This window comes from Halichoerus grypus, chromosome 3 (genome assembly GCF_964656455.1).
Source record: "Halichoerus grypus chromosome 3, mHalGry1.hap1.1, whole genome shotgun sequence".
Taxonomy (NCBI): Eukaryota; Metazoa; Chordata; class Mammalia; order Carnivora; family Phocidae; genus Halichoerus; species Halichoerus grypus.
Window position 1 is genome coordinate 4,854,610 of NC_135714.1, and position 19,917 is coordinate 4,874,526.

The 19,917-nt window shown below is 52.3% G+C and overlaps 1 protein-coding gene across 4 annotated transcripts in view; it reads right to left on the bottom strand.

Annotated features, from left to right (window-relative positions):
- Window positions 1-1,294: 1,294 nt before the first annotated feature.
- The window catches only part of LOC118543559 (uncharacterized), a 29,083-nt gene continuing 10,460 nt past the window's right edge, over window positions 1,295-19,917 (bottom strand). The window contains exons 5-12 of one of the 4 annotated variants that reach the window (XM_036104670.2): window positions 17,707-17,833; window positions 15,002-15,063; window positions 11,750-11,858; window positions 7,058-7,261; window positions 6,127-6,218; window positions 3,551-3,667; window positions 2,447-2,545; window positions 1,295-1,477 (exon numbers count right to left, since the gene is read on the bottom strand). In XM_036104670.2, the coding sequence (XP_035960563.2) occupies window positions 2,459-2,545; window positions 3,551-3,667; window positions 6,127-6,218; window positions 7,058-7,261; window positions 11,750-11,858; window positions 15,002-15,063; window positions 17,707-17,833 (798 nt within the window). In that variant the 3' untranslated portion in view covers window positions 1,295-1,477; window positions 2,447-2,458. Of the gene's footprint in view, window positions 1,478-2,446; window positions 2,546-3,537; window positions 3,668-6,126; window positions 6,219-7,057; window positions 7,262-11,749; window positions 11,859-15,001; window positions 15,064-17,706; window positions 17,834-19,917 lie in introns of all 4 variants that reach the window. The other 3 variants (XM_036104669.2, XM_036104668.2, XM_036104671.2) reach the window with 3 other exon arrangements.

Sequence of the window (19,917 nt, forward strand, 5' to 3'; positions counted from 1 at the left end):
GTCCCCTGCAGTAGACACTGCCCTGGGCCCTCCCAGTTCTGTTCTGCTCCCTTTTTCCTAAGCCAACCCAGCTTTGCTCCGGGCAGTTTTCAGCTAAAACTACACTTCCCAGCCTCCCTTGCAGCCCTCTTGCTCAAAGGCTGCCATCTTGGCCCCTGAGATGTAAGTGGGAGTTGCTTTCTGGAAACTCTTTCTAGAAAATAGGGCTTTTTGGAAGCTCTTTAAAAATGAGGCAGACTGGCTGTCACCTGCTTCTTGTCCTTCTTCCTTGCCCCCATCCTGCCTGGAGTGCAGAAGCAATGCTGGAGGCTGGGGAGCTACCTTGGGGGCAAAGGATGTACACACAAGAGCCACACGCCAGTGCCCGCACCCCTCTTGGTGACTGCTGTCCCAGCCCCTGTTGCTCACAGCTGGACTTTTTATTATGTGGTGAGGCCACTGTGGTCGGGTCTCTGCTGCAGGCAGCCAGACCCAGCCCCTAATGTCTATACCCTGTGTGTGTGGAAATCACCATGACCTCTCACCCCCATCTTCTGGCTGCAAATCCATTAATAGGGCTAGAAAGCCTTACAACAGTCCCATGATAGACACTGTTGATGCCCCAACCACATCCCTTGTTCTTGCCACCCCAGGGGCCCCTGGCCAGCCTTCTACCTGTAGCATGCATTTCCCAGCCCAAGGCTCTCTGGTCTCCCACGCTCCCTTTGCCCAATGCACAGCAGGCCAGAAGGACAGGGGACTAACCCTCCGGAAGCCACTCTCCAGCAATGATTGAAGGGAGTGCTGGATAAATACCCCAGCTCCCTGGCAAGGAGGTGGGACGTCCCCAGGTAAGTGTCCTGTAGTGGCTCCCAGGGTTTCCCCAGGGCTTAGCCTATAGTTGCCTTCACTGGTTTCTTGGTCAGACAGCTCACCCTTTCCTGGCTGTCTCCCCTTCCCTACTCCCCAACCTGGACTCAGGTCCCAAATAGCCCATTTGCATGCAAATCCTGATCCCAGGGTCTGCCCCCTAGGGGACCCAAACTCAGACAAGCTGATCATCTGACTTGATCTTCACCCCATCCTTTGAGGTCAAGCCTTATAACAGCAGAGGAAACCAAAGCGTGCCCGAGGGAAGGGCATGTTCTCCGAGAGCAGGCTTGCACCGTACTCCCTGTGGAAGTCACATGTGGAAAGGCAGAAGCACTGGACCCAAATCTTCCCAAATCAAAGCTGCTCAACTCTTCGCCCCCGGGAGGAATACTTACAGAGCAGACACTGCTCAGCCCCAGGCATAAAAGACAGATGGAGTCTGTTGCACAAACATACACACACAATTTATTTTCTCCTGTCAGTAGATCCATCCTGACTGTCCCGTATGTAAGTCCCAGGATCTTTGGTCCTTTCTCCGCGGAGAGAGGTGCCTCTGTGGAAGCTGAACCCGGAGCTCCTGGGAGAGGTCCTGGCCGCCGGTGCAGGGGAGGGGCACCACTTTACGCTGCAGAATTAGAAGGGGCGTTCAGAGCAGTTTACTGCCACAAAAAAGGGGTAGAGCCCAAGGGCTGTTGCAGATGTCAGCACAAACCACACCTGCTCTCCATTCACCTGACCTCACCTCGAATACTCCTGGGGGCCTACTAGGCACTGGGCCTGGGGCAGAGAACATACACGGGGTCTTGAAGGAGGAGGCCCCTGCTCCCCGACTCATCCCTGGAGGAAGGTCTGGGACTCAAGCTCATCCCGGGATGGCTGGGTTTATTTCCCATGTGCCACCCCTCTGAGCCTGCGAGCTCGGTGAGGTCATAAAACATCTCCTCTAATTTCTGGGTTCCTGGCATGGGGCCCAGCACTTGGCATGTGCGGGATGTACACAGATGTCTTAGGAATGAACTGAGTGTGTGGTCTGGAGGGGGAGCGGCTGGGAGCAGAGAATGGCCAGAGCACAGAAGGTGCTGGCAGGTGGCTGTATGGACGCTAGAGAATGTGCCTCCTATCTGCTACCCACACCTGATGCAGACCCATCCTCTTCTACAGGAGCCCTTAAGCCTGGTCACCTCTCCTTAATCCTATGTAAGTGTAAAAATTCACATGGAAGTCATGGCAAATGCTCTCAATCAGGATAAAGTGCTGGGAGGGGAGGGGGGTGCATGGGAGAGGAAGGTCTCCAAGTTTCTGAAGCAGCAAGACCTATTCCCCATTCTCTCAATGCCAGAGCCCTTGGGCTGAGGCTTTGCTATTGAAGAGAGCAGGAGTGCTCCCCCGTTCCCAGAGGTAGTGTGTTCTGGACTCCCTGCTCCACAGTGATGGTGAAACCCTGGGGGTCCCCACGTCAGTGCACATCCGCAGGGGACCGGTGTGCTGGGGTCGCCACACCCGCCCTGCAGAGGTTAAAACGAGCGGAGCTGCACTTATGGATGGAGAGGTCTCTAGGACGCATACAGAACAACACCCTGACGGTGATACGCACACATTTGTGCCGTTAGCGGGAGATGGATAAGCCGCAGACGGGCGAGTCTGCCTCTTGTCTGGACAGTGTGGGCGGCTGGCCCATGATGCCATACCGGGTCTGAAAATGTTGAAAACCGCCAGACTGGTTGGTAAGCAGCCACTGCCTGAGGGGCCCCCAACTGCCAAGACCCCACCACCAGTCTAGCAGGAGGCCCAGCAGCCCTGTGCCAAGGTCATGGCCAGCCAGTGTCCCCAAGAGTTCCCATTGTTTTTAATTTTTAATATCACCCCATTCGTGGATGTATAGAGAGACACCCGGAAGGAAGGACATGCACGAAGATGCTGACAGTCACAACCTCCAGGGCCAGGAAGGGTTTGATGGGGGTCGGGAGAGAGCGAAGGGAGTGGTCATGTGTTATGTTTCCTACAAACGGTCATGTTTAAGTATTTCACGATGAAATGGTATTCATGAATTTTTTCTTTAGAGAAAAAGGTACTCCATAAGTTACCACCTGAGGACACAACCATCTCCTTGCTATGTGCCCCCCCTCACTCTGTGTTTCCAAACGTCCCCGCCTCTGCAAACACGGGGTCTCCTGCCCGGTGTGCCTGTGACCCCTTCTCTGCCTGAGGGGTTTGTGACTGGCTTCCTGAGCCCAGCTGGAGTGCCCCTTCCTCTGTCAGGCCCTTCTAGAAGCCCACAGATAAAGAATTGCCTCCCTCCTGAGCCCATGACCTCTGTCCATGGAGGGCAGTCCCCTCCAGGACACGGCTGGCCAGCAGCCTAGTAACCCAGGGTCTGACTCCCTGACTAACGCTCGAGGCCAGGGGCTTTTGGTCTCTTCCTCCCCGAGGTGCCCAGCCCAGGGCTTGGATTTGGGATCACCAGCACCATGTTCATTTCCACACCCCCACCCCCACACCCAGCACAGAGCCGGGGTGAGCTGGCCGCGTAGGAAAGCGCACTGCGTGAAGAAATGGGGGAATGCAGTTGTGAACAGGTGAGTGGCCAGGAATCCCCCATGGCCTTGATTTTGCTGGCCAGTGAGGACCTAGAGGGCTGCGTGGGGCACGGGGAGTGGGGAGGGGCTGCCTGAGACAGGGGCTCACCCGTGTCCATCACCTGCAGGCCGAAGTGGGACAACATCAGCACCATGTTCAGGTTCTCAAACTCCTTCTCCAGGACGACCCCGTAGGTCTTCAGGCCCACCAGCTCTACCTCCAGCCTCTGCTGCTGGTTCTGAAAGGGGTACCTAGGGGTTCACGGCCGGCCAGCCCTCGGCAGGAGCACGACACACCAGTGCGTGAGTGCGTGAGCGCGTAGACAACAAAGTGAATAAAGAAGTACATAAATATGCATATAAGTGAATAGGAAAGTACATAAGAAAAAGAGTAAGTAAATACATATATAAGTAAATTAAAAGTAAATAAGTAAATAAGCAAGGAAATAAATAAGGAAATAAAGTACAAAACAAGTAAATGAATAAATAGGTAAGTAAATAAGTAAACTCCTAAGTCAACAATTAAACAAGGAAGGTCTTGTGGCTGCTCTTGCAAGACACACCCACAATCCTCAAACGTCCCAGATCCCCCCCCGCCCCACTGCTCCCGGAAGCAGGACAGCCAGCCACAGACAGAGCCCCCACCCATTAAAATCTTTCTACCCCCACACCCCGGGCCCATTCTGCCTCACTGTAGCTCATTCTATAGGCTGGGGAAGCTCGATTCCCAGGGGTCAATGCCCGGCCGGGCCCTGCAGCCAGGTAGGGGGACCCGGATGCACAGCGGGGCTGGACTTCTGAGCTGGCTGTTTTCAGGCTCCCAGCCACATGGCCCCACGGCAGAAATCAGGCCTGGGCCAGGGAAGACGTGGCCAGCCTCAGTGAGGTGCGTGCGCAGGGGGTGGGCTCCCACCCACGGAGAAAGTGTATCTATATGACAGGGCCTCGGCAGCAGGGGGCACAGTCGTCTCCCCCTAAAGATGTGGATTGGGATCTCAGTGAGCCACCCCGCTCCCGAGGTCGTGGACAGTAATGGGCAGGCCCCCACCCCCCATGGCACACACCCTTCCTGCCGCCCAGGCTGCTGGGTCACGTTGTGGTGGCTTTGGATAGCTAGGTGTTTTCTTTCCTGTTGTTATTTGTGGGGTTTTTTTGTTGTCGTTGTTGTTTTTTAATATTCACTGTTCTTCAGGATTCTTTAACAAGCTGCAGGAAAGGGGATGAGCTACACTCAAAGGAATCGGGAATTGCAGTGGAACTTAGGGGAGCACGGAAGTCTGAGGTGGAGAGCTTGCTGGAGGGAGCGGGGGGGGCGGGGACAGCCCCCAGAGGGCGATGCTGTGACGGTGACACCATCGGGTGCCAGGTACCCCTCCAGGAACTCCAGGGGGAGTCGGGGAGGTCGTGGCTCACGACCACCCGAAGGGGCAGACCCACCATGACCCCCCAGCTGACACACGAAAGACCGAGGACCAGGGACATTCTCTCGGCACACAGCTGCTGAGGGCAGAGCCCGGTTGGATCCCCTAGAGCCTGCGGGTGGCACTTGCAGGCGTCCCTCCCAAGGTGAGCCTGAGGATGAGCAGAGGTGGACAGAATGTTCAGCGCGGGGTCATTTATAATAGAACACCTGGGTGCGACCCAAGTGCCCAGCGACTGGGAAACGGGGACTTAATTAGGGTTCTTCTGTCCGACGAAACATTATACGGTCACGAGAGGCAATTCGTAAAAGAACATCGAAGGAGACATGCAAACGCTTACCGTGTAATAAAATGGAAACCGTAGGAGTCAAAACTGTGGTTTTTCATCCCAATCTTTTCTGTCAGTCTGTCTGTCTCTCCACCTCCCTCCCTCTCTCTCCCTCCACAGAGGGAGACATACTTATTTAGACATAGAGATCCGTGATAACATATAGACACTATAGACGTATTTATCTACATGAATAGACAGATTTAGCTGCGCATAGAAAGCCTAGACACTGTTGCGCTGAAATGCTAAGGATGCTTGTCTAACGATTGGATTTAAATTTTCTTCACACTTCCGAAATTTCAAAATTTTCTTCCATGAATATGTTAATTTTATAATCAGAATAAAATAACACATTTAAAAACTGTGACTTTCGGCATGGTTTCACCTCATTTTCTTCTCTTCGCTTTCATTAAAATAGATGCCACCCATGGATGCCTAAATTTATGCATACTTGTCCATGGAAAGGCATCTGCAGGCTGCCTCCCGGCCCCCCTTCTCGGGGTGTGTGGTCCAGACCACGGATCCCATAACGGGACACACGCAGGGACACTCATCACACCCCCAGCTCTAGTCGGGAGGGGCTGGGGACAAACTGGGGGCCACCAAGAGGGGAATGGGGACAACGGCCCCAGTGAGAAGTAACGGGCCAAACGCCACATGGCAACGTGGTGAACATGGAGCACTGAGTGGAATAAGCATGCAGCACGAGAAGGCTCGTGGCACAATTTCTGGGCATCAAAACCAGACAGAACACTGCATTTTACAAGGACACATAACACACATGCTCGTGCCTGGATGGTGTGGAGGCAAATGACACTGGGGTTTGTGACGCGGTGTTTTGAGCAGACCGTGTGGTCTTCATCCGTGCCTTGCTGACACCTCAGGGCCCTGAGCTGAGCAGGGGGCCACGGAGCCAGGATGTGGGTGCTTCCCTCCCCGGGGGCCTCACCTGGAACTCTACCAGCTGCCTCTGCAGGGCCTCCTGCTCCACTCGGGCTCTTTCTAGAGTCTTCCTCAGCTCTCTGAGCTCAAATTCCTTGACTGGGAGGAAAGGTACGAGAAGGCCATCTTTTTCTGTTCTTTTCCATCAAACACCTCCCCTTCTCTTTGAACTGCCCCCCCCCCGCCAGGCAACAGCCGAGGCCCCCACTCTGGGCAGGTCATCCCCCAAATCCTTTCTAAGAGAGTTCTTTCTTTCTCTGATAATATGAAGGACATCTCTGTCCATTGGGGGGGAAATGTGCAGACACAGAAAGGAATAAAGAAACGCATAACCGCCTCCTCTTGCCTGCTAGAGATAACCACTGTTAACATTTGCGTGGATTTACATATGTGTAATTTCACATACTTGACTGTGGGGAAGTTGTGAAGAACACAGGTCGTGGAACCCAATGGCCTGGCGTTAAATTTCAGCTCAGCCATGGACCAGCTCTGCAACCATGGGCAAGTTACTTAACCTCTCTGTGCTGCGCTTTCCTTATTTTATTTCAATGTTTATCTTTTTAGTAATCTCTATACCCAACGTGGGGCTTGAACTCATGACCCCGAGATCAAGAGACACATGCTCTTCCGACTGAGCCAGCCAAGCACCCCGCACTTTCCTTTTTTTAAAAGGAAGAGATACTATTACCAACCTCACAGTACTTTTATGGGAATTAAAAGAGGTAATTTGTCTAAAGTTCTTAGACCTGTGCCTGGCTCAGTGGATGTTCTTGGTTATTTCCCATGTGATTATTATTTTTATTTACTGTTATTCTCCTAGATGGCATTTTTTTTGGTTCCACTTAATATCATAACTTCTTATTGGAGGTTATTCTGACTAGGATCATAAAACCCTAGGTTACAAAGCTACCGGGAAAGTGCTGAACTTGACTACTTACTTTTCAGAAGTTTAAAGATAAACTCTTGCAAGAAACACAAGTCGAATGAAGCAAAACGCTTCTCTGGAATCAGGCCTCCTAGTGCAAGTGGATCGGGCCACTCAGCTTCCTCCTCTGAGTCTCCTTTGTGCAAATTTTGACCTTCCTCTTTCTCCAGAGGTTCCAGATGCTTTAAGTACTCAGTGGAATCTTTTTCGAATTTCCCTAAAAAGCAAAGAAATCCCACGGGGAAGGTCAGCCCCATGAGCAAAAATGAGCAGCATCTCTGGACCTGGCCCTGTGTCCAGATGCAAGCAAGGCAGTCCCTGCTCCGTGTCCCCAGGGAAAAAGACAAATAAGCAGAATGCACCGGGCCCTGGGCCAGATGGGTGGCAGCAAGGGGGCCTCCTGGGGGAGGAGTCCTTGGCTGAGCTCTAACTCATGGTACCACACAATTTGCCCATTGAAAGTGCTAAATTCAGTGGTTTGTAGTATATTCAGGGTTGTGCAATGATCACCACAGTCAAGTTTGGAACATATTTATCACCCCAAAAAGAAACCTGGAGCCTTTAGCCACCTCTCACACCTCCCCACCTGCTCTCCCCTCCCCCAGCCCCAGGCAACTGTTAATCTGCTTCCTGTCTCTATAGATTTTCTTATTCTGGACCTTTCATACACCTGGGACCAGACACTATGTGGTCCTCTGTGACTGGTTGTTCAATTTACCATGTTTCCAAGGTTCACCCACACTGCGCCATGCATCAGTCCTTCACTCCTTTGCAGGGCAGAATACTATTCCATGGCACGGGCCCACATTTTGTGTGTCCATTCATCTGGTGATGGACGTTTGGGTTCTTTCCACTTTGGGGCCATCATGAATAACGCATGTCATGCACGTTCACCATGTCGTGTGAACATACGTTTTTAGTTGGCTGGGTATCCACACTCAGGGGCGGCGTCTGCAGGGTCATATGGTGACTTGAGATTTAACCTGCTGAGGGACCACGAGGCTGTTTTCCCCTCCAGCAGCGAATCAGGGCTACAATTCTCCCACATCCTCACCAATCTTGCCTTTCTGAGGGTCTCGGGAAGGATGAACAGGAGGGAGACTGGCGTGTGGATTAGGGAGGGCCCTTTGGGGACAAGGTAGCGGGGGGGGGAGGGGGAGATGCACAGGCACCGCAGGGCAGGGGCCACGGGAGGCAGGCGCTGCTGACACACTCTGGCCAAGGTCCCCGTAGCGCTAGGGGCACCCAGGGTGTCCTGGCGTGGAGAGGCTGCCCCAAGATCGCCTCCTCCAACCCTTACATCAGCCCGATGAGGTCCTCGGTCACTGTTCCCATTCTGCACTTGCAGAAACAAGGGCCACGGGTGGAGGTTTGTCCAGGGTGTGGAAGGGAGTAAGAGGCAGACAGAGCAGGGATTCATGCTCAGGCCCTTCGCGGTGATGGTGCTGCTCCCTGAAGATGTCATCGGGGCGGAGAAGCCTGGTGGATGCTCCACGCAAAGCTGACATCAAATGTTAAAAAGCTGTGCCTGCCTATGGGGACAGAAGACGACTCAGTGCTTGCCCAGGAGCGGGGGTGGCTGCTAATGGGCCTGAGGCTTCTTTTGGGGGCGATGAAAACGTGGTAACCTTAATTGTAGTCATGGTTGAAAGTATCCGAATATTCTAAGAACTGCTTTCAGTGGGTGAACTTGAGGGTACGTGAACTCTGTCTTCACAAGGACAGAGTTCTGGGGCCTCGCCCCCTTGAGCGGAAGCAGAGACTGGGGGCAGGACAGCTCAAGTTCTTTTAGGGGGGAACAACGAGGACAGATGATCCTGGGGCTCACTCTGCCTCGGGCTGGTGGTGGGGCCAGGGCAACAAAGCCAGGGGAGGCCTGGGCCCCCAGGGGAAGTGGGGCTGACCCCCTCCCCCCGCAGGACCAAACCTCAGAGGCTCAGAGACGGCGCCATCCCAGCAAAATTGCAGCCGTACAAGCAGAAACGGAAAAGCTCTCAAGAGCCCGGCCATTAAGGTAAAATCTGTAGGCGGTTTAAAGGGACAACGGAGTGAGGTTTGCCCACGCCTGTTTCCTTTTCAATAACCGCAGAGGCCCTCAGAGAGTCGCACCGATTGCAGCCCCACGCAGCAACAACTTCATGGTCCCCCAGCACACGACTGTATAGATTTTGAAATGAGCCTTACCCCGCTTCAGCGGGTATTTTACCCAGCGCAACTCCAGGCATCCGAGCGTACAGGTTACGCTCAGCTGCAGGTAATGAGATGCATTTTCATCTTCGCTGCCATTACTCACCTTAAACAAGACATTACTGAAAGCGGTTTATTTGCCTTTAAACCGCAGCCTTACCGTGGGCCCGCGGTACCTCTGTGCACGCCTTCATCAGTGTTTACTACCTACTCGGGGTCAGAGGGGAGTCCTGACCCACACCCGCCTTCCCGCCGGGAGCGCAGACCAGTGCGTGTGCACATGTATGTCGCGGGGTGGTGGTGACAATAATGGGATGATCCTCGTACAGCCAAAGGTATGTGTGGGGCCTCAGCAGTCCCAAGGAAGCCCCCCACCCAAGTCCGGGGTCAGGGAAGCCATCGGAGGAGGTGGCATCTCGGCCATGCCAGGCTCACACAAGGCACCGATGTCGGTCCTTAGAAGAGCCCTGAGGGGTGGGCAATCTCATCCTTCCTTCACAGATGAGGCAGTGGAAGCATAGAGAGGTTAAGTAACTGGCCCCAGGCCACACAGCAAGCATGGTGCCGAGTAGGGGCTTAGGTCCGATCTAGTTTTAACAACATGAAGGAATGGCGGAAAAAAGAAACAATGTCACCCCCTAGTGCTGCACTTGACGTAGCTGCTCTCATTCTTGGGGGATCTTTGCCAGCCCCAGAGCACGCCTGCGATGCTAGGTGGTGTAATCATCACGGGGCCTCCCTGTGCTGTGGGACTCATTTCACTTGAATGCAAGACATCTTAACGCGACGCTGTTGTATTAATCTGCACACTTCAGTTTCCTTGGGGCAGAGCTCTGTGTTATTCTGTCTGCGTCCCTAGCATGTGGCTCAGTGCCTGGGAAGGAGTAAGTGCTCAAGGGTTATACGTTGAACATATTCATTCATGCATGCACGCATTCACTCCACAAACATGCATGCAGAGCCTGCTAGGCGTGCCGGGCATGGTTCTAGGCCCAGGAGGTACTGCAGTGAATGAAAGGGAAATATCCTCAAACACGAGAGGCTTAAATCCTGGAGAGAGACGGCAAACAACATAGAGGGCAAAGAGGCTGCTAGAAGATGGAAGGATGGAGAGAAAGAAGGCAGGGGAGGGCGGGAGGGGTAGGGGGTGCACAGCTGTGCACACGGCAAGCAGGGGTCGTCTTCCAGGAGGTGACACCTGAGCAAGACCTGGGCGAAGGAGCGAAGGGAGGGAGCGAGCCCGCGGTGACTTGGACACAGAGGCTGCAGGCAGGGAGAATGTGAAATCCAGGCCCTGGGGTTAGTGAGGAGGCAAGTCACACAGCAAAGGAAACCATCAATAAAGCAAAAGACAAACTACCGAATGGGAGAAGATATTTGCCAATGACCTATCCAGTAGGGGGTTAATACCCAAAATATGTAAAGACCTTTTACAGCTCAACACCAGAAAAACAAAAAACCCAATTAAAAAATGGGCAGAGGACCTGAACAGACATTTTTCCAAAGAAGACCTACAGATGGCCAACTGACACATGAAAAGATGCTCAGCATCACTCAGCATCAGGGAAATACAAATCCAAACTACAAGGAGATACCACCTCACACCTGTCAGAATGGCTAAAATCAGCAACACAAGAAACAACAGGTGTTGGCGAGGATATGGAGAAAAAGAGACCCTCGTGAGCTGTGGGTGTGAACAAAAACTGGTGCAGCCACTCTGGAAAACAGCATGGAGGTTCCTCAAAAAATTAAAAATAGAGCTACCCTGTGATACAGTAATTCCACTACTGGGTGTTTATCCCAAGGAAAATGAAAACACTCCTTCAAAAGGACCTAGGCATCCCTATGTTTATCACAGCATTATTTACAATAGCCGAGACACGGAAGCTGCCTGAGCCCATCCATAGAAGAGTGACCAAGGAAGGAGTGGTATATACATTAACTGCGGCACTTAGGACAACATGGATGGGACTAGAGGGTGGCGTGCTAAGCAAAATGAGTCAGAGAAAGACAGATACCATACAATTTCGCTCATATGTGGAATCTAAAAAAAAAAAGACCCAATGAATAAACAAACAAAAAGCAGAATGAGACCTATAAATACAGAGAACACACTGCTGGTTGCCGGGGGCGGGGGTGGGGGGGCGGGGGGAGGCAGGGATGGGGGATGGGGCGAAGGGGAGGCGGAGGCACGGGCTTCCAGGCATGGAATGAGGAAGACATTTGGAATAAAAGGCGCAGCCCAGGGCGCAGAGTCAATGACACTGTACCAGCGTTGTGCGGTGAAAGGTGAACACAACGTTGAAATTAGTTGAATCACTAGGTTGCACGCCAGAAACTAATGTCACATCGTGTGTCAACTACACTCAAAAAAAAAAATCAATAAAACAAATGAAGAGGCTACTCCGTAGGCTCTTCCCTGAAGACCCACCCCCTCCCGCGTGCACACCTGATATTAAGAGCATTTGATTAGATCCGGTCTTAACATTCAAACGGAAAAGCAGGGTGGGCGGGTTACCTGTGAGGTTCTGCAGGTGCTGCTTTCCCAGCAGGTGCTCCTTCTTGTTATGCAAGGAGCTGAAGAACTGTCTGCAGGTCCTACAGTACAGGTCGTTGCCTTCATCCCCCTGTGGACAGAAACGTTTCGGAGGCGGGCGGACGCGCGCGGCGTTCCCACCATCTCTGAACATACACTTGGCTCAGAGGGGCTTCCTCACGGCTCTTGGGCTGGGCTGCGTCCTGCTCGTCCTGCTCGTCCCTTCTCCCCCGGGGAAACCACTTGCCGGTTTGAGGCCTCTCCAAGCACAGCTGAGAATTTCAAATCATCCCAAGACCTCTGTCACCGAGTGGGAAATGCGACGAATGGGGCCAAGAAGGAAGAGCGGGGAGTTCTGGTAACTGGCAGGATTGTTTGAGAAAGCGCAGAACCAACTCTGGGTTCTGCTTACTTGCAAAGAGTTTACTTTGAAATCCTAAACCAGAATGAGCTCTATGATTAAATAACAAAAATGTGTCCTTTTATCAAAATATCTATGCACGAGCCCATAGGTGCTTGCATGTATCCACGGGCTATTTCTGGAAGATGCCCTAGAAGCTGGGTATAGTGGATACCTCGGGATGCAGAGGTGGGCTGGCGCCTGTGAGCAGGACCCACCTCCTCCCAGAAGCCTCTGTGTGCTGTTTGCATTTGTTTTTACCATGCACATATATTATTATTATTCTTTTTAAAGATTTATTTTTTCACTTTGGTGGGGCAGAGGGGGAGAAAGAGAGAGTCCTAAGCAGACTTCCTGCTGAGGGTGGAGCCGGACATGGGGCTCAATCTCATGACCCTGAGATCACAACCTGAGCTGAAACCAAGAGTCGGATGCTCAATGGGCTGCACCACCCAGGTGCCCCGCACATATATTATTTTTAAATGAAAAACCTAATTAATTAAGAAACATATATAACTATATGTATTTGCTTACGTTTATTAGTTCGGGGATGTAAAAATTCCCTAAGCTTTTGGAAGAGATGCTTCCTGACAAAGACTTATACGTTTTCCTGACCCCGGGCCAGCCAGACGCTGATGAGACTCAGGATGTTCTGCAGCTCACTGATTCTTAGGACTTCTGTCCCTTATCAGAGAGGAGCTCCTTCAGCCTGGAGATGTGTCCTCGACCTGGAAGAGGTCGAGTGATTTCTTGCATACCCTCTGCCTACCTCCTGCTAAAGTGGAAGGACCTTGCTAGGAGAGGGCAGTGAGGGAGGAGAGCCCTGGGAGCTCCAGAGAGGGAGAGATAGGGGAGGGCTGCTGGAGAGCCCCGAGTCAGGAGGGAACTTGAAGGGAGAGGGGTCTGTGGTGCAGCACATCCGAGAAAGGGCCTGCCCCCGCCGGGGGCTGGTGCCGAGACATCAGAGTAAATCTCCAAACTCAGCTCACATGCACCTCAACACAAAGTTCTGCACTCTCACGTTTGCTTACAGAAATATATCCTTATCATACAATCCATCATGACAATGCAGGATGACCCTGAGAACAATTATGGAAGGGACCCCACCCTCATTCAGATGATCCCTACCACCAACCCTCTTGCAACCTGAAGCCAAGATTTGGAAGGGCTGTTAAGCGAAAACAAATCGCAAGGTGCCCAAGAAAAAGTGTCGAAGAAAAAACTAGCCAGGAACCATTTATCTTGTAATCTGTCATGCTGTATATCTAGTCACACGGCCCTCAATAGAAGTGTGAGGTCTTCATCTACTAGAATCAATTCATGTTTTCAACTTCCAATTCAACCAGAGGTCACTGAGCACTCCGTTCACAGTCACGCTCTGAGCTGCGTGTCGTGAGGACAGCAGGAGCTTGTCTGAGGTCACAGGGTGGGTGAGGAAGAAAGGGGAGGCTCTGGATCAGCAGCTGGCAGCCCTCCAGGGCAGGTGGGCACGTGGAAGGCAGAGGAGACTGGACAGGGAGATGGATGCCAGGTCATGGACAGCCTGCCATGTAGGCAGTGGGGCGGGCGCAGGCTCCGGGGAGGGGTGCCTGGGTCGGTGGGAGAGCACCGGGCTGCACAGGGCAGAGGAGGGGCGAGGGGCTTCTGCCTCCGCAGCCCCGCCTGGGCCCCAGGGGGCTGACCTTTCAGGCAGACGACAGATTTAGGAAGTCCTTCGCACTGTAAGTCCTCAAATCATTTTATCATCATGATAGAAGGTGGTGTACTTAAAACAACTTTTAAAGTTATTATGAATGCATGCTTAAAGTAATAAAAAAAAAAGGGGAGGTGTAAAGTAAAAGTGTGCCCCATCCCATTTTACTCCCACTGGGTGAGAGTTTCTTGTGTGGCCTTCCAGAAAATTTCAGCGTAAGCACATCTGGCTGCCCCTTAAAATTCATTTTCAGTGATTCCTTGTTTGTTAGTGAAACAGATATTTCTTTGTCAGTTAAAGCTCAAAGGGAAAACACCTACCAATTACATCACAGCTCGTACCATCCGGCGACTCCAGGCACGGCTGCCCTGTCCTAGTCCCCATGTGCCCGCTGTCCGCTCCCCGCAGCCCAAGCGGCTGTCCGTGCCCCAAATGCCCTACGCAGCCTCCCTTCCCTGGGTCTCTGCCCATCCTGTCTCCTCTGCCTAGAGCTCAGCTTCATGTCCATCTGCACCCAGCATGCCCAGCATGCCTTCTGGGAATTTCCCACGTATTCTCAGGACTCCTCATTAGGGGGAGTCAGAATCGCCTGCCGTGTGAGTAACACCCCCAGACAGCACCGGCCTGTCTCCAACATAGCTGATTCCTGGAATGATCTCCTGTAGCTTCTGTCATCAGTCACCACACCTGGTGACGTAAAGGAGCAGAACTCATTCTCCCAGAGTCCTGGAGACCAGAAGTCCAAAATCAGCCTGGCGGGGCCAGAATGAAGGTGTTGGCAGGGCCATGCTCCCTCTGGAGGCTCTAGGGGAGAACCTGTTTCTGGCCCCTTCCAGCCTCTTCTGGTGGCTAGCGACATTCCCCGGCACGTGGCCACATCACCTTAACCTCGGCTGCTGTGGTCACGCAGCCTTTCGTTCTGTCTCCCTCTTGTAAGACCACCTGTGGCTATCTGACGCCCTTATTTCAATTTCATCACATCCCCAAAGACCCGCCCCGTTGTCCGTAAGGTAACATTCATGGGTCACAGGTACTGGGACCTAGGTATCTTTGGGGATGAACATTTTTCAGTCTCCCATGCCCAATGAGGTGATGTTTCAAAACCACTACCCGCCCCCCACCCCTGAAAACAAATACTTACATCAAGTGCTGAGAACAGAAGGCCCTCCCTGTCCAATCTGTTTCCTGGTGTGCCTGGTCCTGCTGGAAGACAGGTGGCATCAGAAAGCATCTGAGGGAGGGGTGGTCACCTTGAGGGTCGGAAGTGCTTCCCGAGGCTAAGAAGTGACCCCAGGCTCCTGCTGGAGGACCAGTGCTTGGCTTCAGCGGCTCAGGTCCCACTGAGGTCTGAACGGCCCTAAAACCCACGAGGCTACCTCTGACTTCCATGTATAAGCACCTGACCAGCTATGGAACAATGAGCCAGAAACCAGGAAAAAATGAAAAGAGTGCATTCTTCTGATTAGCATGGCCGATTCTAGGTGATGTTGAAAAAAAATTGTTTATTGTAATTAATAGATTTTTATATGGTAAGCTTTAAACAATTACCATGTTTTCCATCAGGCAGTAACACAACTTGTTTGTTTAAAAACCACGCTCTACAAGATGTCCATCAAGAGATGAATGGATAAAGAAGATGTGGTATATATATACAATGGAATATTATGCAGCCATCAAAAGGAATAAGATCTTGCCATTTGCAACGACGTGGATGGAACTGGAGGGTATTATGCTGAGCGAAATAAGTCAAACAGAGAAAGACATGTATCATATGACCTCACTGATATGAGGAATTCTTAATCTCAGGAAACAAACTGAGGGTTGCTGGAGTGGGGGGTGGGGTGGGAGGGATGGGGTGACTGGGTGATGGACACTGGGGAGGGTATGTGTTCTGGTAAGCGCTGTGAATTGTGCAAGACTGTTGAATCTCAGATCTGTACCTCTGAAACAAATAATGCAATATATGTTAAGAAAGAAAAAAAAGAAGAAGAAGAATGTAGCAGGAGGGGAAGAATGAAGGGGGGGAAATCGGAGGGGGAGAAGAACCATGAGAGACGATGGACTCTGAAAAACAAACTGAGGGTTCTAGAGGGGAGGGGGGTGGGAGGATGGGTTAGCCTGGTGATGGGTATTGAGGAGGGCACGTTCTGCATGGAGCACTGGGTGTTATGCACAAACAATGAATCATGGAACACTATATCTAAAACTAATGATGTAATGTATGGGGATTAACATAACAATAAAAATATTAAAAAAAAAAACCACGCTCTATTGGAACGGCCTTTCTTTGTAGCACACTAGCTTTCTGTGTGGGGACAGTCTCCAAACAACCACAACGGTTAGCAGGCCGAGGGGCTCCCACGAGACTGAAGGATTAAGTAAGACGAGGTGTTCCCTGCTAAGTCTGACAAGCGGCGTCCTTAGGGAGGAAAACACCAGCAGGGAAGACAGCTGCTGTCAGTGGACCCTTGGCCAAGGGTCTCAGGGCACCGTTTTCTTAGCTCTGACGTTTATAGCGAGGACCGGAGGCCCCACTATGCTCAGGGATTGTCTGCTAATAGTTACATGCTAGATCAGTGGTTTTCAGGTTGATGGTTTTTTAATCGGCAGGTGCTTGATTAAAAATAAATGTGAGGTGGAAACCCAGTACGTACAATGCGCCCGAGTGGAGAGGCCTGTGGACCAACTTGGTCTTCTGCTTGTTTTTATAAATAAAGTTTTATTGGCACACAATATACACCGTCTGTAGCCGCTTTCCTGCTTTAACCAGAGCTGAGCGGTTGTGACAGAGACCACGTGGCCCACAAAAGGTAAACTATTTATGGCCTAACCCTTTACAGCAGTTTGCTGATCCGCGCTCTGGATGAAGCTGGGGTGGGGTGCCTTTGCTGCAGAGCAAAAAGAGGGGGGTAGCCAGAGTGAAAGCTTGCCGAACTCTTGCCACGTGCCAGGCACCGAGCTCCCTACAATTTAACCCCTCTGCTCTGCACCAAGCCCGGCCCAGAGGGACTGATTACAGCGATTTTCATGCGAGGACACTGAAGCACAGACTGCTTCAGTGGCTCGTGCTGAGTCACAGAGCCAGCATGTGGCAGAGCCGGGATTTGAACCCAGGCACTTGGACTCCCGAGCCCACACCCTGACCACTGAGGCGAGAGCTCAGGTGGGAGTGAGAAGTGGCAGCGTGGGGGCCCGATGGGCTCTGCGTGGAAGCCCTGGGGACAGTGGTCAGCCCCAGGCATGGAGAGCGCAGGGCACAACACTCCACATGGACGGTGGTGGACCCCGAACCACTGATGAGGAGCCCACCTCCCTGGACCTGAGCTCCCGGGCCCCTGAGGCTGAGGACTCCCAACACTGCCCCATGGGCATGCGCCCCTAGGAGGGGGCTGGTGATGCCTTCCAATGAGGAGGAAGAGACGATGAATGGGAGGTGCCCTCCATGGTGAAGGCATGGTGAGTAGACACTCAATAAATGCAGCTCTCTTCTCTTCCTTCGGCTGGGACCCCCAGAGCTGGACCCCAAGACAAGGATTTGGTGTGAGTGGTGTTTTGGGTGGTGATGCCAGGAAGCATTGGTGGGGGTGGGGGCCAGTGAGTGGAGGACAAGAAGAAAGCCAGTGCAGGGTGTCTTGCTGGGCAGGGGCCACCACGATCCATCTATTGGATAAAGGGCTCATATCCAAAGGATAAGAGGATGCAGCTTTTAAACTGGAGGTGACCGGTGCGAACACTGGGTGGGGTTAGGGCTAGCCCCAAGGGCTTTCTAAACACGCCTCCTGCTGAAAAAAATCCCAGAGTGGCAGGGAGAGCTAGCCCCAGCCCCCATGGCCGGGACCCACTCACCCAACAGTGTGCGTGCCTCGTGCGCTGCTTGCCTCTGCAAGAAGGCTCGGCACGCCTGGGAGCTCTGGTAGGCCTGCAGCTCACGGATGTAGCGTTGCTTGTCCTTATCTGCCTCATAAACGTACCTCTGGAAGAAGGAGCACAGTGGTGATTCTCAGACTCTCCTGATCTGGGAGGTGGGGGGGTGGTCTTCTTGTCCAGTTTGCCTTGGGTTCTCTAGGAAGGTCCCAAGAAGCTACTACCCAGCTTCTGCTTGCACACCCCTGGGATGGGGGCCTCACTACCCACCAGCAAGTTCATTCCTTGTTTAAATAATGCTGACCCTACAGAAGGTTTTCTTCCAATCGACAGGAATCTGCCCCTCCCCCACCCTGAGGCTTTCACCGTTCTGTCACGTGTGATCTGGTGATTGCAGAGGAGGGTAGCACTATCAGGTCCCTCTCAAGGGACATGCCACTTCTATTCAATCATCACTCATACAAAATCAGTGCTTTACCCTGTGCAGCGTGCTGGGCTGGGTACTGGTGATAAAGGGACAAATCAGAGCCAGCCCCAAGCTACTCCCTCGGCTACTGTTTTCCCTCCATCAGAAACACCCATCTCGGGGTGCCTGGGTGGCTCAGTGGTTAAGCGTCTGCCTTCAGCTCAGGTCATGATCTCAGGGTCCTGGGACTGAGCCCCGTGTCGGGCTCCCTGCTCAGCGGGAAGCCTGCTTCTCCCTCTCCCACTCCCCCTGCTTGTGTTCCCTCTCTGGCTGTCTCTCTGTCAAATAAATAATAAAATCTTAAAAAAAAAAAAAAAAAAGAAAAGAAACACCCATCTCGCCTTTCCTCCTCTGGATAAATCCTACTTGTCCTACAAGATCCATCATAGAACATTTATTTACCTCCTCAAGAATCTTTTTCTGATACCCTCAGGCTGGGCTGTGCCCTCAGACCTCCTGGAGCATGCCAGTCCCTGGTACAGACCTTTGTCCCAGGCAATCCTCACCCTAGATTGTATGCGTCCCCTTCAGGGGTCCTGACCCCCTTGACTCTGAGCCTCTGAGGGTGGGGACTTGACTCATCTCCGGCCACACCAGGCAGGTGTAACCCAGGGACAACAGGGGGACAGCATGGGTGGTGTGGGGGGGGGAAGTTTGTCCCAAGAACACTTGTCGGGTAATGAATATCCACAGTGGTTATTTACTTTAGGCACTTGGTAATTTGAAATAAATAATCATGTTATTAAGTTAAAACTATTTTAAAGCATTGATATGCTGGGTTGGTCCTCCTGAAGTGTGGAGCAGGCCATCAGATGACCTCTTTCCTCAGGCTTCTGGACCCTCTTTCCACCTGTCAGGGGGCACACAGCCTCAGCCCCATTCTTACAGGGACCTGAGTCCCATCAAGGGGACAGCTGATGATGGTGTAAGGCAGGGTTTTTAAAACTAAGCTTTGGAGGAGCTCCAAGCATGGCAGCTGGGGCAGGGAGAGGGTGGAGGATTTCTGAGATCATGAAAATAGCTCAGTGATACCCTAAAACCTTGGATCAGAGACTCTGCCTCTGGATGTCCCACCAGAGATGCACTAGGCTTTGCCAGCACCCTGCTTATTTGCACGGCAAATTGTAATTTTGTCTCAGCCGCTCAGACTGGAGTGTTAGGGGGTTAAGTCACTGTAACAGGTGGGGGCCTGCCCTAACCATCCTCACCTAAGTGTAACCACAGTAGCTTTGCTTTGATTGGTTTGACATGTTAACATGTGTGTGATGGGGATACCTCCTCCCCACTTCTGATGTTTCCATTGGCTTAAACCTCCTGGCCTCTCCTGTACTAGCAGAAGGAGTGGCTTCGCTGAGTCATAAGCCAGGGCCAGAATCAGAGATGCTCAGTGGAGTCCCGCCTTCTCTCCCCTCCTCTGAGACCCGCTGTCTAGCTCTTGGCCACGGTCAGGGGCCTGCCCTGTCCAGGACGGCCAGGGGTTGTCCAGTGTCTGGGCACTGGATCTATTTCCCAAGTGGTTGTAAAGCTGGGTTGTAAGATGAGGGTTGATATGGACACCCCCCCCACCCCAAATAAGGACTTCTCCCTAATAGTTAATTTGAACCACGGGTTTTCTGTGGCCAACACAAATTGAAAGTGCAGAGGTTTAAAGACATTCATCTCAGGGTTATTGCATTTGACCCAAAGAAATGACACTCTGAAGGCAAGAGGCTGTTCTGGGAAAAATA